Source organism: Leptosomus discolor, chromosome Z, assembly GCF_034619465.1.
Source record: "Leptosomus discolor isolate bLepDis1 chromosome Z, bLepDis1.hap2, whole genome shotgun sequence".
In the NCBI taxonomy this organism is placed as follows: Eukaryota; Metazoa; Chordata; class Aves; order Leptosomiformes; family Leptosomidae; genus Leptosomus; species Leptosomus discolor.
The window spans coordinates 3,323,322-3,349,360 of NC_141419.1; the positions used below are offsets into that span (position 1 = coordinate 3,323,322).

General features: G+C 61.5%; 2 protein-coding genes across 2 annotated transcripts; both read left to right on the top strand.

Moving 5' to 3' along the window:
• Nucleotides 1-2,810: 2,810 nt before the first annotated feature.
• ID3 (inhibitor of DNA binding 3) lies at nt 2,811-3,366 on the top strand. The gene is made up of 2 exons (XM_086479965.1): nt 2,811-3,131; nt 3,310-3,366. The coding sequence occupies exons 1-2, from the start codon at nt 2,811-2,813 to the stop codon at nt 3,364-3,366; spliced, it is 378 nt and encodes a 125-aa protein (XP_086336091.1).
• A 12,546-nt stretch (nt 3,367-15,912) lies between these two features.
• E2F2 (E2F transcription factor 2) lies at nt 15,913-23,630 on the top strand. Its single transcript, XM_086480284.1, has 6 exons — nt 15,913-16,191; nt 21,461-21,548; nt 21,915-22,134; nt 22,268-22,426; nt 22,617-22,731; nt 23,047-23,630. The coding sequence occupies exons 1-6, from the start codon at nt 15,913-15,915 to the stop codon at nt 23,530-23,532; spliced, it is 1,347 nt and encodes a 448-aa protein (XP_086336410.1). The 3' UTR covers nt 23,533-23,630.
• The last annotated feature ends 2,409 nt before the right edge of the window (nt 23,631-26,039 follow it).

The window sequence follows — 26,039 nt, forward strand, 5'->3', positions numbered from 1 at the left end:
GCTGAGCCGGGTAAAGCCCAGCTCCTGCTCCTTTTTTTTTTTTTTTCTTTTAATAAAACACCCAGTGTGGGCCTTTTTCACCATGAAATCATCGCACTCCCGAGCATTCGCGCTCCCTTCCTCCCCCCCCCCCCCCTTTTCCCTCCTCCGCGCCAAGAAATCCGCCCCCCCCCCCCGCGCCAGCAGCGGAGCGAGGACACCCCCAAACCCAGCGCTGACGGCGCGACGACACCCCCCCCCCCCACCCCCACCCCCCCTCCTTGAAAGCGTGCGACCCCCACTCGGAGCTCCCGCAAAACCGGGGCGCCATAAAAAACCCAAACACAAACAAAACACCCAAAAAACATCCCTGCACTACCAGCTCGCTCGCACGCTTCGGGGGGCTCCCCCCCCCCCAAAAAAAAAAAAAAAAAAAAGGCAAGGAACCCCTTCGAAATGTGGAAGGGGAGTTGAGCGGCGGTGTGGAGGAGGAGGAGGAGGGGGGGGGTGATGTGGGGATTGGGGAAAGGGGGGGGGGGGGGGGGGGGGGAGGTTGCCTTGGCCACGCATCGCTGTGTGAATGCATGACGTGCGCAGGGCTGGCGCCAGGCTGTCTGGGGCCGGGAGTTAGATCAACACAGCTGGAGGGCCCGGGCCACAGCTGGGCAAAGGCAGCGGGTCCCGCCGCCCAGGCAGGGCCTGTGGGAACCGCCGCCAACAAAACCCCCCTGCAAACAAAAGCTTCCCTCCCCTTCCCCAAGCAGCCTTTCACCCGGGCCCCCCCCCCCCCCCCCCTTTCCCTTCTCCTTGGGAAATGGGGGGGGGGGGGGTATGGGAAGAAAAGGGGAGTGTGGAGCGGTGCGCTGAGGTTTTGGGGGGGGTTTAGGTGGGTAAAAAGTAATTTTGGGGGGGTGGGTTGAAAGTGGTTTTAAATGGTTTTGATTGTTGGTTTTATTTTTTTATTTTTTTTTTTTTTAGGTTTTAAACAAAAATGATTCATTTTTGTAGTTGTTATTTTTTAATTGTTCGGTTTTTTTCTTCTCATCGTTTTAGGGGGGGGGGGGGGGGGGGGGGGGGGGGGTGTGTGTGTTACCGGAGCACGTTAACGAGGGTAATTACGCCACCCTTCCCACAGAGGCGATTTCCCATGAAATTCGGGAGGGGGGGGTAGAAGAGAAAACTCGACAAAACCCCATCCGACCCCCAAAATGGCTGGATGCTGCTTTGAAAGGGGGGGTTTGGGGGGCCATCGAGCGGCTCCTGGGCTAGGGAAGAAGTGGGGAGGGTGGGTGACACACCCCCCCCCCCCGCCACGGCCTGCGGCCCCCAGACACCTCCCCCCCCCCCCCCCCCCGGGGGAGGGGGGGGGGGGTGTGTGTTGCAAATGGGGGAAACAAACCCCAGCGCCATCGAACTGGGATTTGGGCAGATCTGGAATAAATTGCTGCTGTGGGCAGGCGTAATGTGGTCCAGGTGCCTCTGCGCCCCCCCGCCCCCCCCCCCTCCCCCGCCTTACACCCCCCATTAGCTGAGACCCCCCGGAGCCAAGCAGGGTCTCAGGGTGCCCCCCCTGCCCCCCTCCTGGCTGTAACATCCCCTTCCTGCACCCACCCCTTCCCCCATAACCAAAACCTGTGGAAATTCCCCAAAAATAAGGGGGGGGGGGGGTGTGCGTTGCCCCTTGATTTTCACAATTGACAATCAGGGTGTTGTGGGACTGTGTGTCCCCCCCTCCGGGACCCCCTCCATGTGCCACCACCATGTGCCACCCATGGGCACCCAGTTCGCTCCGGCTTCGGGCTTTTTGAGGCAGCGACGGTTTGGGGAGGGGGTTTGCCTTCACCGCCCCCTCCTCAATCACTTCTCCTGAAATAACCCCCCCGGCTTAGAAATCTCCTCTCCCCCCAAAAAAATACCCCAAACTCCCCTCAAACCAACTCCAGGCCTCTCGCAGTCGCTGACCTAAATCTGGTTTCTCCATCGTAACCTCGGTTTTACCGCAATTAATTTTTTTCTTTTCTTTTTTTTTTTCTTTTTTTTTCTTTTTTTTTTTTTTTTCTGCTGGTCACAAGATAATTCCTGACGCCAGAAAGTCTGGAGGTCAGATGAGAAGCGGATTGAGGAACAGGGCGGCACTAATTTCCTTACGAGATCGCCCGGTAAAACCGGGGGGGGGGGGGGCACAAACACACACCAACCACCCCATCGCCTAAAAAATTGGGAGGGGGGGGGGATTCACAGGCATTATGGGGGGCAGTTTGGGGGGCTGGGGTGCCCGTGGGGTCGAAGGCGGGGGGAATCCCCCCCGCCGAGGGGGTGGGTTTGGGGTCCGGCTATGGGGTGGGGAACCTGCGGGGTCGTGTCGTGTTCTCCCCCCCCCCGCGTGGGGCCACCCCGGCCACCAAGGGTCAGATTTTAGGGGGGGACACACGACTGTGGGGGTGTCTCTCGCTTCATTGAGATACAAGGGTGGGGTTTAAGGCTTCATTTACATAAAAGGGGGTGGTGCGCAGCCTCATTTGCATACAAGGGGCGGGGCCCCGCGGGGCTGCCTATATAAAGGGCGGCGCTGCGCTCGCACCTCCCCAGTCCGCCAGCGAGCTCCGAAGGGTTTGGGGGTACAAGGGGAGACGCTCCGAAGGGTTTGGGGGGGTCCAAGCTTCGGTGCTGCCGCTGCTCGGAGGTCCCAGCAGAGCCCCAGCCGTCGCGGCACGCCGCCTCCGCCTCCCCCTCGACGGGACCAGGCATCCCCCCCCCTTACCCCCTCCATCCCACCCGTCCCCCGCCCCCCCATCCTTCTCCCGCATCCCCAGCCCAGCGCTGCCCGCACCATGAAAGCCATCAGCCCGGTGCGATCCGTCCGGAGCTGCTACGAGGCCGTTTGTTGCCTTTCGGAGCAAAGTTTGGCCATCGCCCGGGGGAGCAACAACAAGAGCCCGGCTTTGGAGGAGCCCATGAACTTGCTTTATGATATGAACGACTGTTACTCCAAACTGCGGGAGCTGGTGCCTGGGATCCCGCAAGGTACCAAGGTGAGCCAGGTGGAGATCCTCCAGCATGTCATCGACTACATCTTCGACCTCCAGATCGTGTTGGAGGAGGGGGCCAAGGGCCGCGACCCCTCTTCCGAGGCCACCCTGCTCTCCCTTAAGGTAAGGGCTGCTTTGGGCTGGAGGGGTGTGTGTGTATACGTTGGGGTTTTTTTTGGGGGGTGGGGGTGGGTGTGGGTTGGGCTGGGCAGGGATGCATTTGGGGGTGTGTGTGCTGACGCGGGGGGGAAAGATGGGGATCCCCCCCGCCGCCGTGACCCTGAGCCCTGTCCCTCTGCAGGCAGCCGAACTCGCCTCTGAACTCTGCTCCAAAGACGAGAGAAGTTTGTGTCACTAATGGCCCCTCCATCAGGTGAGTGTGTGTGTCCCCCAATCCTCCCTCTCAATCCCCCCCCCCACCCCCAGCACCCCCAGGGGACCGATAACGGGCTCCGGCGCAACGCGCTCCCCCTTCTTCCAGCGCCCCCCAAATCCCCAGCTACCCCAACACTGAATAATAAATATTTTTTTTTTCTCTTCCCCTCCTCCCTTTTTTTTTTCTCTCTCCTCCCGGTGCCAATTAGCAAACAGGCAGCGGGTGTCGGTTCCTGGTTCGTTATCAGCCGGAGGTAAATAGCAGCTTCCTCCGTGGCGCCGGGCTGTCTGCGACCTCCCGGCCCGGGGAGCGGCTGGTCCCGACCCCCCCCTTCCACCGCCAGCACCCCCCCGTCACCCCCTCCGTGGGGAGCAGCATCCCGGCTTCAGCAGGACTTCGGACCCGAACCTTAAAACGAGCTACTTTTTTAATGATAAGACTGATGAAGAAGCGGTTGTCTGTATATTTTTGGATTATAGCAGCGAGTCCTTTTTTTTAAAGGTGTTTTAATGGGAGTTGGGGGCGGGGGAGGAGGGGATTTTAGGGGGTTTTGGGGAGGGGGGACACACACATATCCTCGAGTATGAACCAAACTCTCTGGGGCCGCGGCCTCGTGTATTGTGGAGCTCTATACTAGAGTATAACGTTTTGTACCTTTTGTGCAGGAAGGTGAATTTCTGCGAACATGCCTTGTACTTGCTTTATAAACTTTTTATAAAAGTTACCATTTTTACATAATAAAAAAAAAACCAACCAACCCAAAACAGGTCACTTTGAATGTTTTATTATTTTTTTTCCCCATCCCTGGGGTGGAGATATACCCAGGGGTAGGACAGTAGCACCCTGGGGTTGGGAGCCCCCAAACCCTCTCCCCGATTCTAACTTTCTAGGGTTACCGTAGGAATCTCATTAATTGTTTAATAGCTTTGAAATGTCAACTCAGGTATGGGAGGAATTAACCCTAGGCTGCTGTCTCCCGGCCGAGGTGTCTGCCAGCTATTTTGGGTGCTGCTCTGCTTATCTGATAAGGAAAGAGTGAAGACGCTGCTGAGCCCCGGGGACCATCTGGAGGTGTAGCTGGAGCCCCGGGAGGGGGGTAAAAAGATGGTTTTTCCAGGGTTTTCCACTCTGCCTTACAGAAAATGTCTGCCGGGTGCCCTGGGGCTGGATTTGAGCTTCTCTGGGGCTGGAAGGGTTGATGCTACTCCCCCCCCCCCCGGGGAGTTTCTGGGCTGCAGCTGCCCTGGCTCTAATTTGGGCTGTTGTGAACCTTGTAGTTCTTCCCCAGGTGCCATCCACACTGCACACCCCTGCCTGCCCTGGAACACCTTCCTGCCCCCCCCGGGGAAGCACCGGGAGCAGCACCCTGGGGAAAAGGGGGTGTTGGGAGCAGAAATACCTTTTCCTTCCCTTGGATTAATGCTGCGGTTTCCCTTTGGCCCCCGAGCAGATGTGACCCCCTGGGCAGCTCAGCTGTGGAGCCCCAAGGCTGCAGCACAGCTGGGCCGGATCCTGCTCCCTGGGGAAGGTGCTGGCCTGCTTGCAAGCAGGGTCGGGCCTGGCTGCTCTCCCTGGGGTTCAAATTCCCCCCACCTGTAGCACCATCTTCTCCATTCTCTCTGCCAGGCTCCAGCTTTGCTGTGGTGGGCTTGCCCAGTGGCATCGGGGTGTCCCCAGGGTGCTGCAGCCTCCAGGTGAGTTGGGTCAGGGCCTGCAAGAGAGGAGGAGGAGGAGGAAGGCAGGAGGAGTCTTGGGGTACAGGGTGATGCAAACCTTCCCCCACATGCACCGACTTCAGCCCCCTTCCCTGTGATGGCCAACATGAGCTCGGGGTGCAGCCGGCACCCACCAAGCATCCCCTTGTCCAGGGGCATTTCCACAGGGGAAAAGCAGCGCGTGGGGCATCCGAAAACCAAGAGCTGGTCCAACGGGATCATGAACCCCTGGGAATATCCCCCCCATCCTCCCAGCTTGATGAACCCAGGCTTCCCAAGGGCAGGTTCCCCTCTGGCACCCCGTGGCTGGGGCGAGACGGGGTGACACGGGGCTGTTCGGCGCAGGTGAGGGTGTCCCGGGTGGAAACCACCACTTCTGGGAAGGGAGCTGCTGTTACGCTAAATGGCTAAAAATAGGCTTTTGCCATCTTTTACCTCGGTGTTGTGGCTAAAAATAGGCTTTTGCCCCGGTGTTGTGGTCCTCCAAAGGTGCCAAAGGGATTTATTGGGATGGGTGGAAAAAGCACCCCAGGAATAAGCCAGGGGAAGGGGATGGGTTTTGGTAGCTACAAAATGCAGCTCCCCGCAGTGTTAGCACCCCAGTTTACAGTGGGTCCCCCCAGCTGGGATGATGGTGGTGGAGATCCTGGACCCGTTGGAGCAGTTAATGAGCCCAGTTTGGGGCTGGGGTTACTGGGAGAAGTGGGGACAGACGCTGGTGGGGTGGGAGAAACCAGTCCTGCTGGGGTTTGGGGGCTGGAAATGGCATCAGGGAGGGGAGAAGGACGCCCAGGCCAGGGGAGCAGAGGTGGCCCCATGTCCCCGTCCCCTCGCCGCGGGAGGGGGGGGGGGGGGGGTTCAGGGCAGGGGATTCCCTCAGCTAAGGCTGGGGGCCACGGCTCCCCGGGGGCGCCGGGGTTTGGCAGGGCGAGGATTTGGCACCGGCTCCTGGGAAGCCTCCCAGGGCCATCACCGCCTCCCCCGGGGCAGCCGGAGCCCGGTGCCTTTCCTGGAACAGCCGCCCCGCCGTTCCCAGGCCCCAGGGGTAGCCAGGGCAGGGGGGGGGGGGGGGGTACAAGCCTTGCCTGGACCCCCAGCCTGCGCTGGGGCGGGATGCCGATGCTTTCCTGGGGTAAAAAAAAAAAAAAAAAAAAAGGGAAAAACTCAGACAACTAAAATCCTGGGGTAAAAAAAAAAAAAAGGAAAAAAAAAGGAAAAAACCCACACAACTAAAATCCTGGGGTAAGAAAAAAGGAAAAAAACCACACAACTAAAATCCTGGGGTAAAAAAAAAAAGAAAAAAAAAAGGAAAAAACCCACAAAACTAAAATCCTGGGGTAAAAAAAAAAAAAGGGAAAAAAAAAGGAAAAAAACCACACAACTAAAATCCTGGGGTAAAAAAAAAAAGAAAAAAAAAAGGAAAAAACCCACACAACTAAAATCCTGGGGTAAAAAAAAAAAAAGGGAAAAAAAAAGGAAAAAACCCACACAACTAAAATCCTGGGATAAGAAAAAAAAAAAAAAAGGAAAAAACCACAACTAAAATCCTGGGGTTAAAGGATAAAAACACGCAACCAAAAATAGACGCCGCTGCCGCGCCGGGGGTGGGATTTACTTTGCGGGGTAGATTTAGTGTAACAAAAAAAAAATGCCCCCCCCCCCCCCGCCCATCGACCCAGCTTTTCCCTTCCCAGCCGCGCCGCGCGGGTGCCAAAAGAGGCTGAGGAGAGAAAAAAAAAAAACAACCCAAACCCAAAACCAACCCCCCCCCCCCCCCAAAAAAAAAAAAACCCCACCCGAGGGAGGTGAAGGCCAAGCGCTCCCCAGCCGCCGTGCCGGTGGCCAGCCCGGCCGGCTCGCTCGCCTCTTGGCAAGCGGCGGCGCCTGACGCAATCGCTGCCGGCGGCGGCGGCTCCCACCTGTACTCGCCATTGTGCGCCCGGAGCCGCGCGCAGGTGTCCGCTGGCGCCGCGCTGTCTGCGCCGCGCTTCCCGCCTCCGCCGCCGCCTCCTCCTCCTCCTCCTCCTCCTCCTCCCGCCGCCTGCCCCGGCCAAGGCCGGCCCCGCTCCCCGGCACCCCCCCCCCCCCCCTCCCCTCCCCGCGCCGCTCCTCGGCTCCCCGCCAGCGGCCGGGGCGGGGCAGCGGGGCCGGGCGGGGCCGCGGGCACGGCGGGGCGCGCTCCCGCGGTGGGGGGGGGGGGTGGGGGGGGCGCGCGCGCGCGCGGGCAGGCACGGCCGGGGGCGCTTGCGCACGCCCCCCTAGGGGCCCTGGCGCGCGCCTGTGCGCGCTTCCGCACGGCTGTGTGCGCGGACACACTCCTCTGTGCGCTGACACGCTCGTGTGTGCGCTTACACACTCCTACGTGCGGTTACACACGCCTCTGTGCTCTTACACGCGCCTACGTGCACTTACACACACCTACGTGCACTTACACTTCTGTGCTCTTACACACTCCTGTGTGCACTTACACACGCCTCTGTGCTCTTACACGCGCCTACGTGCACTTACACACACCTACGTGCACTTACACACACATACGTGCACTTACACTTCTGTGCTCTTACCCACTCCTTTGTGCACTTACACACGCCTCTGCTCTTACACACTCCTACATGCATTTACTCACTCCTGTGTGCTCTTACACATACTTCTGTGCTCTTACACACTCCTGTGTGTACTTACACACACCTACGTGTACTTACACTTCTGTGCTCTTACACACTCCTAGGTGCGCTTACACAGTCCTACGTGCTCTTACACACTCCTACATGCATTTACACACTCCTGTGTGCACTTACACAGACTTCTGTGCTCTCACACACTCCTGTGTGTGTTTACACACACCTACGTGCGCTTACACTTCTATGCTCTCACACACTCCTGTGTGTACTTACACACACGTACATGCACTTACACACACCTACGTGCACTTACACTTCTGTGCTCTCACACACTCCTGTGTGTATTTAAACACACCTACGTGCACTTACACTTCTGTGCTCTTACACACTCCTACATACGCTTACATGGTCCTACGTGCTCTTACACACTCCTACATGCATTTACACACTCCTGTGTTCTCTTACACACACCTCTGAGCTCTTGCACACTCCTATGTGCTCTTGCACATGCCTGTGTGCACTGACACACGCCTGTGTGCGCTTATACACACCTGTGTGCACTTACACATTCTTATGTGCACTTGCATGTGCCTGTGTGCACTTACACATGCCCATGTGCACTTGCACACACCTATGTGCCCTCACACATGCCTATTTGCGCTTACACATGCCTGTGGGCACTCGCACACTCCTGTGTGCATTTACACATGCTTATGTTCACTTACACACACGCCTACAGACACTTACACACGTGCCCTTGCACACTTACACACAAACACACGCATTGATGGACGCACGCATGCAGGCGTGCAGCCACCCGTACCCCAGTGAGGGTACGCACGTGTGCACACACGCACGCTCTGGCAGACACACGTGTGCACACCCCCCACACCCCCCCCACACCCCCCGCCAGGCACACGTGCTCCTCCAAGACGCGTGGGCGCGCACATATGGATGCACACGGGCTGCAAGCAGGGGTGCAACATGCACGTGCACCCCCTCAACAGGGACACACGCATGCACACGTGCACACGCATGCACACGTGCATGCACACGCACGTGCACACGCACGCACACACACATGCACACAGGTGCATGCACACACACACGCACACACACATGCACACCCCGACCCAGCCAACAGGGACACGCAGCCACACGCGTGCACACGCCCGGCGCCCCAAATCCAAGCCCGCAGCCCCCACCCAGCACCCTGGGCCCCCCACCCCGGGGTGCAGGGGGTTTGCCCCCAGCCCTGGAAGCCGCCCTCCCCCCGGGGGGACCCTGCGGCCCTTCCAGATGGGCCTGAGCCCGGCCTGGCTCCGTGGGTGGGAATGAGTCAGGGCCGCCGGGGTATTTTGGGCCCCATCCTGCCCTGCGCAGGGCGTTCCCCGCGCCCTCGACGCTCTTGCTCACGCCTCGCCCTGCTCTAGTTCCCACGCCAGCGCGGAGTGGGGAAACTGAGGCACGCTTGGGATTTCCACTGTGGGGAAGGGGCGAACAAAACCCCGGCCTCCCCCATCACCCTCCCAGAGGGCCCCGAATTTCCGCTGGCACCCTCCGTCCCAGAGGCTCCTAATTGCCAGGGAGGGCTCATCCTGCAAACGGAGCAGCGGCAGAGCTCAGCACCCCTTTGGCTGGAGCTCCTGGGGGTGTTATGGGAAGGGGGGGGGGGGGGCGGGGCTAACCCTGTTGTCCCGCCTCATTTTACAGGTGGGCAAAGCAAAGCCCCCTCCCCATTCCCCTGCAGACCACCCCGCATCCTAGCAGCCACCCCGTGTGCTCCTGCCAGCCCCTCGCCTTCCCTTTCCCACGGGTGACACTGGGGCTCTGTCCCATGGAGGGACCAGGGCTCCCTACGTGCCTGAACGTGGCCCCAAAATTCACCAGGACCAAGCCTGCAGGGAGGCAAAGGCTGGAGCGAAGGTAGGAAAGCTCGTTACTGCTGGGTTTTAATTAATGAGGGGATTTGGCGCCTGGAGCTTTGTCCTGGGCTTGATCCCCCAGAAAGACCTGAACGCCTGACACCCAGGGGGACACAGTCGTGGCACCGTGGGCTCTCCTGGGGGTGGCCCTGGCCGTGGGTGAGGATCATCCCAGTCATGGGGCTGAATCAGCAGAGAAACCTGGTTCTCCATCCACAGAAAAATGGGGTCTTTGTGTCCCCGAGCTCCCTCCGTGCCTCAGTTTCCCCATTGGTATAGACAGAAGCTGCTGCAGCTCCAGGAAGCAAACTGGGACAGAGTAGAGGCTCTGCTGGAATAACTGGGAAAGGCCATGGTGGTACTGGCCCAGCCTGGCTCTGGGAGCGCTGGCATGTGTCCCTTGTCCCACCACCGCCTGCCACTGCCCCTTCCCCCTCTCTCGCCTTTTCCCCAGCCCTTTTGCTGCCTCTGGGATGAGTCCATGAAACTCCACAACCCCCTTTGGCGGCAGAGAGATGCCCCAACGTGGCTCCTTCCCCGCCAGCTTGGGGAGGGGGTCACCGTGCTCACATCTGGGCAGCGAGCTCATCCCTACTAGCCACTGGAGAATCCACAAGCCTTTGTGGTTTACACCTGACGTAGGCCTGATGGGACAACCTCGGGTGGTTTCCTGGTGGCCCATCGCCACGTGTCCCTCGGTCCTGCCCTGGGGCCCGGCGGTGCTCTCACCTTCTCCTCTTCTCCTTCCAGTTCCAGTTTGGTGGAGCTGTCACAGACAGCACCGTGCTGGTGGCCCTGGTGGCCAAGGTCCTGCTCAACTGGCTCAGAGGTTTCTGGCTGTACTGAAAGGTGGGAGCTGTGGCGAGCCGGGCTGGAGGCCTTCAGCGTCGCTCCGTCCCCATGTCCCTGTGTTCCTCTGTCCCCGAGTCCCTCATCCCTCCATTTCTGTGTCTCCCTCCCTGCATCACTCGTTCCCTGCATCCACCTGTCCCTAAGTCCCTCCATCACTTCATCCCTCCATCTCTGCGTTCCTGTATCCCTGTATCCCTCCATCCCTGCATCCCTCCATCCCTGCATCTCTCCATCCCTCCATCCCTCTAACCCTCCATCCCTTCATCCCTCCATCCCTCTCTCCCTGTGTCCCCCCTCCATCCCTCTGTCCTTGTGCTCCAGTGTCCCTTCATCCCTGCATCCCAGCTTCCCGGGGTCCCTCCATCCCTCCTTCCCCGTGTCCATCCATCCCTGCGTCTCTCCATCCCGCGGTCCCTCACCGACTCCGGCCGCGCCGGTGCCGGGGCCGCCGGGGCCGGGGGAGGGCCGGGGGGGCAGCGGGGCGGGGCGGGACCCGCAGCCGCGGCTCGCTGCTGCCGCCTCCAGGGGAGAGGAGGAAGAGCCCGGCTCACCGCGCTGCCGGGCTGCGGGGTTGCCCCCCGGTGAGGACCGGGACACCCTCCGGTGTACCCCGCGGGAAGGACCAGGAACCTCCTCCGGTGCCCCCCCCGGCAAGGACAGGGACCTCCTCCGGTGCCCCCCCGGCAAGGACAGGGACCTCCTCCGGTGCCCCCCCCGGCAAGGACAGGGACCTCCTCCGGTGCCCCCCCGGCAAGGACAGGGACCTCCTCCGGTGCCCCCGCGGGAGGGACCGGGACCTCCTCCGGTGTCCCCCCGGCAAGGACAGGGACCTCCTCCGGTGCTCCCCCGGCAAGGACAGGGACCTCCTCCGGTGCCCCCCCCGGCAAGGAACGGGACCTCCTCCGGTGCCCCCCCTGGCAAGGACCGGGACCTCCTCCGGTGCCCCCGCGGGAAGGACCGGGACCTCCTCTGGTCACCCCCCCAGAAGGACCGGGACCTCCTCCACTGCCCCCATCCCAGGCACAGGGATGTTTGGCATTGGGGCTGCTGTGGCTGCTGGCCACCTGTGCTCAGCTGGTGGCCCATCACCTGCTACCAGGCCAGTTGAGCCCCTGTGGGCAGCGCCATGGGGCACTTGTGCCCCTTGCAGCCCCCTCTCCCCCCCCTCCTGGGGGAGGAATGTTAGGGGAAGGGCCCTCATTTGGGGTCCACATGTTCAGCCTCAGCCCTCTGCTTCTCTTCCTGCAGGACAGCTGGAACATCTTCATCTTCTTCCTCATGGTCTGCCTCATGGTGGGGCCCCTGATCCCCAACCTGAATGTCTAGAAGACTTTCCAGATCCTGAGGTGAGCAAGGGTATGGAGTGCCATCCCCAAAAATCTCTGGTGACCCCATCTTGGTCTGAGCAGAAATGCCGTGGACCAGGCGTGGTGGCACCATCCCACGTGCTGGATCTGCACTGGGAAAGGCAACATCATCACTTGTTCTTCACCCTTGGTTTTTTCACCTTGGTTTGGGGGTGCAGTGGAGACCCTCAGGGGAGAAATCAGAAGGAGACCCAGGTCTCCTGGATCTTGCCCCCACCGCAGTCAGTGCAGCAATGGGACCTCTCGCCTATGCCCTGGGGTGATGAGGCTGCTGCCAGGATGCTTCAGGCCTTCCTCAAGGTCATCCCCAACCTCTGCATCATCATGTTCGTCCTCTTTTTCTCCGTGCTGGTCAGTGGCCAGGAAACGCCTGCCTGAGCTGGGAGCATCGGCCTGGGGAAGTGTCTTGGCCAACAGGGTCCAGCTCTGGCCGTGGCACCTTGGGGACAGCAGGCACAGAGCCAGCAGCAGGACAGTCCTTTCCCACCATGTTGGTCCATCCCACCTCCCTGGCAGGCTTGGGGATGCTGGAGGGGTTTTTCAGCTCGAGCACTGAGGCTGAGGAGCTTGGCCAGACCCTGTTCATGCCAGAGAGCCCAAGTGCTGGGGGCTGGAGGGTGCTGAGCACCCTTTCCAGCATGGGGAAGATACCAGGACCCCCATCACTATCTCCATGCAAATCTTCTTGGTGCTGAGCATCATCGATTTGGCAAGTCTGTCCCATTTTGGTGACCTGGGGAAGGCCTTTGTTCTGAGAGGCTCCCCTGGGGCTTGGTGCTGGGGAGGTGGCCAGCACCAACTGTCAACCAGGCGGTCCTTGTCCCCAACGAGGAAGATGGGCAGACCCTGACAATGATGGTGGCCATTTATCATCTTCGTCACGAGCAAGGCCTTCATCTGTGCCAACCTGCTGGTGGCTGTGGTGACATCCAGCCTGTGGGAATCCCGGTTCACCCACGCCAAGGAGGAGCAGAGGGAGCAGGAGCCCAGCCTGGAGGAGAGCCGTGACTGGGCACCCCGGGCAGGCTGGCTCTGTGGGCAAGGACGGGCAGAAAGCCACTCTGTTTTGGTGATCCCCTGTAGAGATGGCCCGGGTGGAGAAGAGCTGCATGGTTCTTCCTCCCAAGCCCAAAGCCAGGAGAATGTTGATAAAATGGGCGTTTCTTACAAAAAGCATTGACGGGAGGAGGGGAGGAGGCCAGAAGTGGAGATGTTCCAGCGGTTTGAAGCCGGTTGTAGCAGAGATCTGCACTTTGCACCCACCATCAGCATTTAAAAGCCGGGATTTCCATCTCCGTGGTGCTGGACTCTGGGCTTGGCTTGTTTGATGATGAGGGTTGGTCCTTGTGTGCAGCTGGTGGAAGAGAGGACATAGCCACATCGCTGCGTTAACCCTTCCAGCTGGATGGTGGAGAAGCCAAGATGGACCCTCAGCTCAGCCTGAAGGTGATGGGGGACGGGGTCTCCACATACATCTCCCAGGACCTGTTCACCTACAGCAAGTTGGACAAGCTGAGCCAGGAGAACTTGCACGAAGTCCAGCGCCTCATGGAAAGCAGGAAGAACATCAGGGAGCACAAACAGAGCCGTGAGGAGCTGGATGTGTGAGACCTGCTGCAAACTTCCTTCCTCTTTGCTGGCTTGGTCGTAGGGTGGATGTCCATTTATACAGAGCCAAGGCAAAGACCTCTCCAGAGAGAGCTGTCCCTTTTGGGTTGGGGGGTGGAAGCTGGTGGCCGTCACCCATCTGGAGGCATTGGTGTGACAGGGAGAGATCAGCCTGTGGCTTCTGGCATGGGAGAGGACTTTGCTGGTGGAAAGCCTGGAGAAGGCTTATTGAGCAGATATTAGGTACTGGGAGGGGGAAGGATGCTCCTAACTCCCCCCTTGGCTGTGCTCCCGAGGAGGTGAGGGCCATCGAGTTCGATGTCCTGCAGGAGCACGAGCTGAAGCTTTTCTACACCACCTTCACGGACAGCCCTTATCCCAGCGAGGTCACACTGATGACGTGTGGGGACACCATCTCCACTTTGTCCAAACTGGAGAAGACAGGGGCACAACCTGCCAGCCCGAGCCCCCAGAACCCGCACCCTCCCTCTACCCCAACGTCCCTGTCTGTGTCCCAAGGGTCACCCAGCTGAACCCAGCCCAAGGCAGCCAAGCGACACCGATTTCTCCACCCGGCTGGGCACGGCGTTGTCTTTGTGCGCTGAAATGGAGGCAGCAGTTGTCTTCTCCCCGTAGGGGGATGGATGAAGCTCTGGGTGGGTTGAGCTGCCAAGCTCAGCCGTGTTCCTGGCAGAGGGACTCGGTGCCCAGCCACGCGGTGGCTTTACTGCTGCCAGGCTTTTTGTTCTGCCTCAAAGCCCTTGTGTGGTGGGAGGCAAATGTCTGTCCTGGATTGGAGGCTCCTGGCAAATTTTTGGGGGTTCCCCCCCGCAACTGAGTTGGAGTCTGGAAGTTTGGTGTCCATCCTCATCCACAGCAGAGGCCATCGTGCTGGTGTGTGCGTCTGTCTGTCTGTCTCCCAGGAGGCTTCTCTGCAAGAGAGTCCATCTCCGCACCTGAACATCACCATCTCAGACCTGGACGTGAAGTGGCGTTATGCTGGAGAGGAGAACGATGGAGAGGGAAGAGCGGATGGAGGGCAACCAGGCCATGGAGGGCAACCAGGAGATGGAGAGGAACAAGGTGATGGAGAGGACCGAGGTGATGGAGAGGACCGAGGTGATGGAGAGGACCCAGCCACTGTGGCTCGGTGGCCTCAGCAGGATTGAACTGTGGCTCGACTCAGTGGCTGTGGTGGCCTTTTACTGGTCCCACTAAGTCTCAGAGTCATCCCCACCCAGCGATTCACCATTGCCTTGGTGCTTTCTGCACCCCGAAATATCCCCCCCCCCCGGGCCAAACGGGGAGCCTTTCACCCCCTCTTTCTCCTTCCGCTTTGCCGGGCAGCCTTGGGGCACCCCAAGGGACACGTGGTGGGTGGGCCGATGGCCGGGAGCAGAGGCAGTGGGTGGTGGGTTGGGTGGGTGAACCAGGGGCTCACACTGAGTCCTTCTGAGGTCCTGCCCCCCCCCCCACCAGCGCCGACCCCTGCCCGCCCCCTGCCTCCAGCGGCGGGGGTGGTGTTTGCTGCCAGATGGCACCTGGGTGGGGGGACCCCAAAAGGTTCTGTCTCCCAAACAGCTGCAGACCCCACCCCGAATGGCTGGGGCTGGGGAGGGGGGTGGTGATGGGGACCGGGGGGTTCCAACCCCCAGGCTGGAACCCACCAGATTGGGGTTGGGGGGTGCCCCTTAATAAAGAAATATTTCGTAAAAGTGTTATAAAATTAAATAAAATGAATGAAAAATCAATCCCAGTCCCGATCGCGACCCCAGTGACACCCCCCCCCCATCCCGGGCGCCGCCCATCCCCCAGCAGGTAGTCCCAAAGAGGCCACGCCCCGCTCTGTTTTGCATGCAGGGCTCCGCCCCTCCCCTCCCGCTCGCTGCCGCGCGGCCCCTTTAAGGCCCCTCCTGGCGCGGCTGCCGCGGGGGAGGGAGGGGGCGTGGCGTCGGCGGCAGCAGCCAATCAGCGCCCGGCGTTTTCCGCGGGAGATCTGAATTTCGCGGGACGGCGTTTGGCGCTTAAAAAAAAAAAAAAAAAAAACCGGAAAAAAAAAAAAAAGAAAAAAAAAAAAAAAAAAGAAAAGGAGCGATCGGGGCCGGGCGCGATCGGGCAGGAGCGGAGCCGGGCGCGGGGGGCAGCGGGGCCGAGGCGGGGCCCCGGCCCCACCCGGGCGAATTTTGGGGCCAAAGCCTCTTTTTCCGCCCGCTTTTGGCGGCGCTGCCGTCTTACTTCTCTGCAAAGCTTTTCGGGGAAGGGGGGGGGGGGGCGGTGGTTTTTTTGGAGAGCGGCCGGTGTCAGCGCCCGGTGGGACCCCCCCCCCCACCTCCTGCTCCCCAAAAATGCCACCGCTGAGATTGTGACACCCCTCCCCGCTGTTTCTCCTGGCTGGAGAACCTTCTGCCCCCTCCCCCGGCTTCTCGGAAAGGACTTTGCAATGCTGCGGCTCCCCAAGGGAGTGGCCCCCGCCTCGGGGAGGGGGGGCACCGCCCTCCCTCCCCCCCCCCATCACCCGAAGAAGGTCATGTCGGTGATGGGTTCCGTGGAACGGGGGGTTTCCAGCCTGGGCAGCTCCCCGTTACCCACCGGCTGTTTCACCCAGGTCTACACACCGGCGGCTGTCAACGTCCCTGCTCCCCGGGGGGGGTGTCTCTACGCCACCCCCCAGGGCCCGCAGCTCAGGACCCTCCGCTCGGCCTCGGTGGGACGGCTGCCGGTAAGGTGTCTGCGCCCCCACCCCCTCCCTGGGCACCGCTTCGGTGGGACGGGGGTCTGGGGTTCTCTGCGCTGGGTGGGGAGCAAGGGGTGGGTGACCCCAGGATGTACAGCTCAAAACCCTCCTCCCCTTTCCTTTCTTCCTAATTTTGCAGCTTATATTGGGGTCTTGCACCCCCCCTAAGGTGTCTCTTTGGGGTGGGGGAGGGTAAGAGTTGAAATCAGAAGTCGCAGTGAAATGGCTCATACATTTCTCAACTTCCCTTCGCCCCTGTGTGCCCACAAAGCTGGCTCCCGGCTTCCGCTTTTTGGCCTTTTTTGGCCCTTTTTTTCTTTTTTTTTCTTTTTCTTTTTTTTTTTTTTTGGCATGCAAGCCTTTCGGGTCCTGCCCCAAACCCCGGGCCATGGCGCTGAGGCCCTTTGCAAACCTCTTTGCACATTAAGGAAGCGAGGGCTGGGTGCAGGCAGTGCTCCTGCCTGCTCTGGGTGTGTGGGTGTGGGGAGCACCCTCCCTGCCTGCTGGTTCTCCCTGCTTTGGGGCTGTCACCCTTGGGCTGATACGTCACCCGGGGAGGTGGGGGGACGTGGGGCAGGGGTGTTTCAGTGCTGCTGCCCGAGCTTGGTTCCTGCCTGTGGTCACAGCGGCGCTTGCAATGCCTTTTTTTTTGGGGGGGGGTGTGGTGTGTGTGTGAATTTGAAGCAATCCCCATCCTCCATGGGACACCCCAAGGCTTTGAAGCAGGGGTGACGCTGGGAGCTGTGCAGGTTGGCATGGAGAGGGGGCTACCGGCCCTGCCTGTGTCATTGTCACCAAGCCAGGGGTCAGGGCTGCGCCCACAATGCCTGGTGCCCGCTGCCCCTACATAGGGAAACTGAGGCCCAAGGTTGGCCGCTGGCCCCGTGCCCAGCGTCGAGGTGCACGGGTGGCTCTGCCCAACCCCTCTCCCCTCCTGGAGGGCCCCCGCTGAGCCCCCAGCCGGTCGGCCCCGCTGGCAGCTGGCATTTAATTCCTGCCTGCCCCAGCCCGGGCGCGTGTCCAGCCCTCACTGTGAGCCTCTGTTCTCCCCGGGTCCTGGGAGGGATCCCAGACCCCTCTAACTTCAATTTAGTTTTTTCTAGACTTGATTTATTTATTTATTCCCCATCACCACCCACCCTTTCCCTGATCCCTGATGCTCCGTGCCAGCTGGGGACGTTGCCGAGGCTGGGGGAGAGGGGGTGTCTTCGCTCCCCGCTTCGTGCCATGGCTGCGGGGTGGGCTGGGGCCGTTGGCGAGCTCCATCCCGGGGGGCTCCGGGGCCACCTGTCTCCTCTCCGGCCTCTTTGTCTCCGAACCATGTGAGATGCCGCATCCTGCGCTGCTGGGGGCTGTTGTTTAAGGAGACAGCCGTGCCGCCACCCCCTCCCCTAAAGACACCCCACGAACTCACAGCCCTGTTTCCATGCGTTGCTGCGGAGCTGGTTTTGGGCTAACGGCCTCTTGGGCATCATCATCATCATTATCATCCGCACCAGGAGATGCTCAGGGTGCTCCTGTCTGTGGGTGTCCTCTGAATGGGGTCTGGGGGGGGGCGGGGGCTCGTGTGACACTTGGGGGCACAAAGTGCTTGTGATACTTGGGTGCAAGGGGTTTTGGGCTAACGGCCTCTTCGGCATCGCTACCATCATCATCATCCACGCCAGGAGATGCTCAGGGTGCTCCTGCCTGTGAGTGTCCTCTGAATGGGGTCTGGGGGAGCTTGTGTGACACTTGGGGACATGAAATGCTCCTGCCTCCCCCTTGGTGGCTGGCAAGCAATATTCCCCTCCGTCCCTATCCCATTCCCTGATGCCGCGATCCCGTTCCCAGCACTAGAGATCCCATTTCCAACCCCAGTGTGACGCTCGCAGCCCTGGCAGCTGGGGCTCCCCCCACCCCGTTTATGGGTACAACCTTTGTGTGCAGATCCGGGGCAATCAGATAATGAGAGTTTCCTCGCAATTCCCGAGCAGGGCAGTTGCAGCCGCTCCCACCTGCTTGCTGGATTTGTGCCGTATAAATGCTCTGGGGTCACCTCGTCCAGCTGGAGGGAGCCCATCACCCTGCGTCTGGCCGCGGGCAAGCGGGATGGGTTGTCTCTTGTGGCCCAAAAAAGACACAGATTTTCCCTTAGTTTCTAATTTGAGGGTCCTGGAGTAGGTAAATGCATTTTCCCCCATGAAAAAATGCGTATTTTGGAGCAGATTTAGCCCATGCCAATCCCATCCTGAGTACTTGCCCTGCTCCTGGCTGTATGGGATCCCCATAGGGGCCATGGGATCTCTACAGGGGCTCAGGGCTGTGAAGGAGCCCTGGAGAGAGCGATGTCTTTACTGTGGGGTCCCAGCTCTCCCTGCCTCCTCCGTGCTGGGACAAAGGCCGCTGCGGTTTCGGTTCGAGCTGGCAGGGCTGAGCCGCCCGTGCAAAGAGCACCCAGGCTGGGAGCCCCTGTGGGTGCTGGGCTGAAGCCCTTCCCCAGCGGGAGAGCTGCTCAGCACCACCCGGATTTTCCTGGGACAACCCAGGATGATCCCATGCCCTCCTTGATTCCATCAAGGGCTTTTCTGCAGGGGCAGGAGGGGGGATTTTTGTGGGTGCGGTGAGCTGGGGAGGGGGTCGCGATGGGTGGGAAGGTGGTGGCTGTCGTGTTGCCCTCAGAGGGGCTTTTTCTGGCTCTGGCTTTGACAGCTTTCAGCTCCTCTTCCCTGGGGAAAAATCTCCAGTCAGGCCTTTCTCCTCCCGGGCTGGGGCTGTTGGAGGGGATGGAGATGCCGGCTGCTTCCCGGAGCGGGGAGCCTTACCCAGGGTGGGGGTACAGCCTTCCTCCCCAGCGCAGGGTGGTCTCTCCATCCTGAGGCCAGGGCTGTGGTCAGCCTCCTTTCCCTGCCCACTGAAAACCCCCCATACCCCCTAAATCTGGGGGTTCTGCATCCCCCTGCCCCCCTTCTCCATACCCACTAACCTTCAGCCACCCCAAAGGCAGCGGAGGCTGCGCTTGGGGGGCCTGATCCAGCAGCCCCTTGGCATGAGCAGCATCCCCAGTGCGGTGGCACTGGGGTGCCTTCCCCCCGCCCTCCGCCGCCCCAAGCCAGCTCTAGGTGCCCGTCCCCGGGCACTGCGTTCCCACGCCCCGGGGAGGACGGGGGTGGCCCGGGGTGGGGGGGGGCCCAGGCAAGCCCGGAGAAGGCAGCGGGTGCTGTTGAAAGGAAGGGTTGGCAGGAGGAGCCCGCCATGGCCTCCCCCGGGGGGGAAAGGGCTGCTCTGATGCTTGGGCTGGGTGCAGGGTGTAGCCCCTGGCGCCAGGGCTGGGCCGAGGGCTGCTTGGCAGGCAGAATTGGCAGGGGCCCCAGCCTGCACCCCCCCACCCCAGCAGGCTCCTGCCCTCACCCAGGGCAGGGTCGAGCCTCCTTTCCCACCCCCACATCATATTGGGGTGTCGCTGGCATGGGGAGGGGGGGTGTGTGTGTGTCCCTGTCATGCCCTGGGGGATGAGGGTGTGTGTCTTGGGGGTTTGGTTCCTGCCCCCCCAACTGCTCTGGTTCATCTTCCCCCCCACCCCAGCCCTGGCAGGGTGCTGGGAGCCCCTCGCTGTGCCCCTCTCAGCTGTCGTGTGCCTAATCCTGCCCGGCTGGGGGGGGGGGGGGGGGGCTGGCAGCTGGGACACAGGAGGGACCCCCTTGTCCATTGTCCCTCGCTGGTGTGTCACAACACTGCCGGGTCTTGCCCCTGCCTGAGCCCACCGAGCTCCCCCAAACTGCACATGGGGGGAGCAGGGGTTCCCCCTTTCTCCCCTCCTGCACGTGGGGAGGGGACACCACCTTGGTGGCTGTGGCTGGGAGGGGGGGGGGAGGTGTCGGAGGTGGCCAGGGACACCAGGTTGCTTCTGTGCCTCAGTTTCCCAACTGTTTGAACAAGTTGCGTACAGCTCACCTCCCCGCTCCATCAGCGATGGGAACACATGGGTGGCCGCAGCCCTCGGTGTCCGGAGAAGCAAAGGGTTTGGGTGCCAGCAGAAAGGGGGTCAGAATGATGCCCCCCCCTCCCCAGTCTTGTCCCAAATCTTGCTGGCAGACGCGTGGGGTCTGATCCGGGGCAGGTGTTTCCCATGCGCTCGGCACAAAGCGTTGGGGGTGCCAGCAGCTCGGGGGCAGATCCGGGGGTGCGGGGGTTCGCTGGGGAAAACCTGCTCGGGGAAGGGAGGGAGGGAACAGATTCCCACAGGAGCTTGGGACCAACCTGGCTCCCTGGGGGGGCGGAAAACAGCCCCCGGCGCCTCTCCCGCCAGCCCCCTTGGGTGGGAACGCTGCCGAGGTGCCCAACCCTTCCCCGCAAAGTGGGGTGTGCTCCCCAAGGAGCCGCCGTCAGAGCTGCGCTGAGCCGGCACGGGGACCTGGGTGCCATGCGGGACATGCTGGGGGGGACCCTATGGGACAGCCCGGCCTGGGAGCAGGTACTGGGGGGGCATGTGGAGGTATGGGATGAGGCTGAGGGGGCTGCTTTCTGCTGCTGAGTCAAAGTGGCCCCCCTAAAGTCCCTCTGCTTGTATTTGGGGATGTAGGGGGGAGATCCTGGGGGATTTGCATGTGTTGAGGGAGGTGGTTGGGTGACACCCCCCCTAGCTCCTCTCTGCATCTGCTCTGCTGCACCCCCCCTCCCCCTTCCCTGGGGCTCTTTTCTCCCCCCCCACCTTGCCCCAGTTTCCCTCCAGTTGGGTGCACGTGTCTGTGGCACCCACGGGTCCCCGGGGGGGACTAAGCCCGGCTGGTCCCAGGTGCGCTGGTGGCAGCTGGGTGCCCTCGGCTGCCTCCAACCGTAGCTGGGGGGAGGGGGGGGGGGTGTGGGGGGGTGTAACCTCGCACCCCAACGAGCCAGCTGGCAGGGTGGGAGGGCAACGATCCGGCCTCGGAGCTGCCGCCATTCCCAGGGTTCAACCCCACGGAGCAGTGCCAGGAGCTGGGGGTGAGGGGAAATCCCGGTGGGTTCCCCGCGGCTGCCAGGGGAGCACCGGGGTGGGCTGCGGAGGAAGCGGGCAGGAAGCCACGGGGGGGGTGCTGGGACCCCCCATGTCCTCCCCACCCAGCTCTCCCGGCAGCTCCTCGCCCTGCTGGGCGCTGCAAAAGGGGGTTTTGCAACTGGATGATCCCCCCCAAGCTGTGGCACCCAGGGCTTGGCTGATGCCCCAGGGAGGGTCCGGGGGTCTCAGGGGAATGTCTGGCTCGCCCCAATGTGAGATTTTTCTCTCCTGCTCCAGGCCAAGAGGAAGCTGGACCTGGAGGGCCCTGAATTTCGCACGCCCAAGGGGAAGGGCAGGACATTGGCGCAGGTCCCCAGCCCCAGGAGTAAGTGGTGCTGGGCGAGACGGGGCAGGGGTGAGCTGGGAGGGGGACAGACCCCTTTTCTCTCCCCTCGGAGCTGCTGCAATGTCCCCTCTAGCACCACCCAAAGTGACCCGAGGTGGCACCGTGGGAGCAGTGCCCACCCCTCAGCCTCTCCTTGCTGCTGCTCGGCAGCTCTTTGAGCCGGTTCAACTCACCGTGCTGGCAGAAAGCTCTCTGGGGCGGTTGTTTCTGGGTTATTTTTCCACCAGGTTAGGGATCGTGCAGTGTTTAATGTCCCCAGTGTGTCCAGCCCTGTGTCACTTCCATCCCGTGGCCCACACTAAGGAGAGGATGGGGGGGGGGGTGGTGTCTCTCGTTTCCCTGCAGCCCCCAAGTCCCCCGGGGAGAAGACTCGCTACGACACCTCGCTGGGGCTGCTCACCAAAAAATTCATCTGTTTGCTGAGCGAGTCGCCCGACGGCGTCGTGGATCTCAACCGGGCGGCCGAGGTGCTGGAGGTCCAGAAACGTCGCATCTACGACATCACCAACGTGCTGGAGGGCATCCAGCTCATCCGCAAGAAGTCCAAGAACAACATTCAGTGGATGTAAGCGATGCTGGGGGGGGGGGGGGGGTGGATGTGGGACACGGGATGGGGCAGGGCGGGGGGGGGGGGGGGGCGCAGGTGGCTCGGGGACACGTAGGGTGTGCTGTCGCTCAGGTGCCACCTCCTTTGGCAGGGGGACGGGGATCTTTGAGGACGCGGCGGTGACGGCGAAGCAGCAGGCGCTGCGGGGTGAGCTGGCCGAGCTGGCCAGGACGGAGAGGACGCTGGACCAGCTCCTGCAGGACTGCGCCCTGCAGCTCCGGCAGCTGGCCGACGACGAAGCCAACCAGAGATATCCTTGCTGGGGGAGATAAGGAGGGAGGACAAGGCCTTGGGGACAGGGGACAGGGTCTTGGGGACCCTTTCTCCTCCAGTTGGCTTCCCCCGGGCTGGGGGGATGTCCAAAGGCAGCCGCTGGAATGGGGGGGTTGAGCCATCCCGCTCGCAGCCCCTCTTTTTTCCTATACCTCGTCCCCGTCCACGCTGGCGTACGTCACCTACCAGGACCTCCGCGCCATCAGCGACTTCCAGGAGCAGACGGTGATCGCCGTGAAGGCTCCCCCGGAGACGCAACTGGAGGTGCCGGACTTCAGCGAGGTGCGTGCGGGGTCAGGATGGGGGCTGGGAGCTGTTCCCCACCCTTTGCAGCGGGGTGCTGCTGGGGGTGCTGCTGTATCTGCACCATCCTCGTGGGGTTCGTCTAGGGTGTCCCGAGGGTGCAGCCCAATGTGGCCCTGGTTGGTTTCGGGGTGTCTCTGTTGGGGCTGTTTGACCCTGAGCTGGTTCTTGAGGGGTTGCAATGCCCCGCCTGGACCCCGCATGGGTTGGGGGCAGTGGGGTGGGATATGGGTGCGCTTCTGGGTGCCCCCTGAGCCTTGCTCTTCTCCCCCCCCCCCCCCCCCCCCTCCCCAGGACAGCCTCCAGCTCCACCTGAAGAGCACCAATGGCCCCATCGAGGTGTACCTCTGCCCGGAGGAGATCGTGGAGGGGAGCCCCACCAAGGACCACGGTGTCCCCTCCGCCGCCACCTCCCCACGGGACCACGCTGTAACCCCTTCCCCACTGAACAGCCCCGGGCCAGCCCTACAGCCACCTCATGCCATCCCCCAGAGCTGGGGGGGCACGGGAACCCCCTCCTCCCCCCCATCTCTGCCTCTCACCGTCCCGGGGGAGCCCAGCTCGCTGCTGGAGGTGGAGGCTGGGCTCCTGGGCTCACCCCCGCACCTCCTGCAGCAGACGGAGGACCAGCTGCCCTGTTCCCCCTCCCATCTGGACTCGGGACCCTTCGTCACCTTCTCGCCCCCCCTGGAACAGGACGACTATCTGTGGGGGCTGGAGGGTGAGGGCGTCAGTGACCTCTTTGATGTGTATGACCTGGGGGACCTGCTGAAGCACTGAGCCCCTCCCCCCATCTCCCCATTCATCGCCTTTGTCCCCTCCGGTCACTTGTGTCCCGAGTACGTGGGGGCTCTGCAGGGCGGCTGGAGAGTGGGGTGGCTCGGGGAGTGCTGGGTTTTCTGAGGGTGGTGTGGGGGGGGCTCGTGTTGGTCACCCTGGGTGGCTTCTTGCTCTCCTGGGTTGGTTGTCACCTTGGGGCTGTGTTTGTCACCTTGCTGGGCTCCGGGAGCGCCCTGGGAAGGATCCACCCAGGTCTCACCCCAGTGCTGGCCATAAAACCACGGGGTGCCAGCACCAATGCTCCCCACCATACCCCCCCCCCCCAGTTGCTGGCAGCCAAACTGGGGGTGCCTTTGGGTGCATGGGGTGGATTAGGGGCACCCCTGGGTGTCAGAGAAACCCCTGCCCAGAATGGGCTGCGTTGAGTGGTGGTGGGGTTTGTCATGTTTTGAGACCACTCCAGTTGCTCCCCAGTTAGACTGGTTCATGTTGGGTCATTTTGAATGGTGTTTACCCCCGCCATGGCTGGAATATCCTTAAATAATCAGGCAGAGAAGCTAAAGTCACCTTTGGGTGACGAGAGGATGAAGCTCATGTGTGGGTGCTGCCTCCAAAATCAGCAGCTCTCGCAAATCCCTGGCCAGGGCACGGAGCCATTATTTCCCGGGGCCTGTGGCCACTCTCCCCCAGTCCATACCAGCTCCTGCCAGCCTCTCAGAGATACTGGTATCAAAACTGGAGTGTACTGGGAAGAGGGATGCTATGAACCGGTGGCTAGAGCATCACTGACAGAAAGGGGCTTGGGAAGCAGCGCGGGATGAGCCCCTGGACGCGGGGCTGGATACAGCTTTTAATTGTGCCATGGCGAAATGTCTGTAATTGTTGCACTGTATTTATACGGGACCCCCCTTTCGGCACGGTGCTGGCGAGGGTCGGGTCGGTATTTTGATTTTTAAGCGAGTGTATTTAAGTTGTCCTTCCTTGGGTTGGTTCTTCTGCGGTTTGGCTCAGAGGCGGCGTGGGTGAGCGTGTGTTTTGGCGTGGAAAAACTTGCGGCACTTGGTGTTTTCTGCCTGGGGAGGGGATGAAATAAAATAAAACTTTGGAGTTGTAAGGGGCTGTTTTCCTCTAAGCAGCAAAGTGCTGCGGGGGTTTGGGAGGAGGGAGGTGTTGGACTGGTTTTGCTCCCATTTTCAGTGTAAAAAAAAGCCTGTTTGGGGGCCTTTGGCCAGCCTGCTCCAGCGGAGCTGGTGGAGAAGGGGGTTGAGATGAAGCCATGGCTGGAGTGATGGAAATGGGTCCGACCTGCTGCAGGTTGGTGATTTCCAGCCCAAATCTGTCTGGGATGAGCCTTCACCCAAGCTTGAGCCCCTTCAACCAGGAATGTGGAAAAAACCCCAAGGCTGGTGGCTGGGTCCCTATGGGCACCAGGGCTGGGACAGGCTTGGGTGCCCGGATTTGGGGGCAGGTTTGGAGGCTGGAGGGCGAGACTCTGGCAGGGCCGTGCCCGTGGAGGGTCCTTCCCCAGGGTGCTGCTACCCCAGGTCACCTGCTCCTGCCAAGATGGGCCATGACCTGGTGATGCCAACAGTGCTGGTGGCACGGTGGTGGCTGCTGGTACCTGGTAATGGCCGGGGTACCTGGTGATGCCCAGTGGTACCCGGTGATGGTTGGTGGTACTGGGTGATGTCCAGTGGTATCCAGTGGTGTCTGGTGGTACCCACTGATAGTCGGTGGTACCCGGTGATGTCTGGTGGTACTGGGTGATGTCCAGTGGCACCTGGTGATGGCCGGGGGTACCCGGGGTCGTGGCACACGTTGACATTGCATCACTTGTCTGGTGGGGCAGAGGAGGAGGAAGAGGAGGAGGAGAACCCTGGGCCAGGTAAGCCCGGTGAGGGGCACAAAGTGCTGTAGCCACGGTCCTGTCCCCATCACCCGTGGGGGCTGCGTGTCCTGGAGCAGCTTGGGGGTGCCCCCTGACCGTGTCACCGCCCCCCCCCCCCCCCCCGCAGTCCCCAGGCCGGCCAGGAGGTGGCAGGGCCACCCCAGCAAAGGGGCTGTCCCCAGCCTGGAGGGACCCCGCGGTACACCGGGGAGAAGCGGCGTGTCATGGGGGTCTCGGCTGTGCCCGGGGGAGGCTGCAGGGGTTTTTTGGGGTGGGGGGGGTTCAAGCCTAACCCGCGGTGCTGTAAAGCTCTGCCCTGGGCTGCCCCTGTGGCTGCTCTGCTGGGGCCAGTGTCCTTGTTGTCCCCGCTGCGTCCCCCCCAAAGGAGGCTCAGGGGGTGCCTGTTTACTGGGGGGCTCTTTACCCATCGGGAACCCCCAAATTCCTCCCGTTCCCGTCCTGCCTGGGCTGCAGCCTCTTAACCCTCTGTTTGCCAGAGCCCTGTCGAGGGAGATGTCCTGGGACCTCGGTGGGTGCTGGGCACCCCCCCCCCCCCAAATTGTAGTGGGCAAATGGCACCCATCCCAAACTGGGGTGGGCAGATGGCTCCCCAAGACCG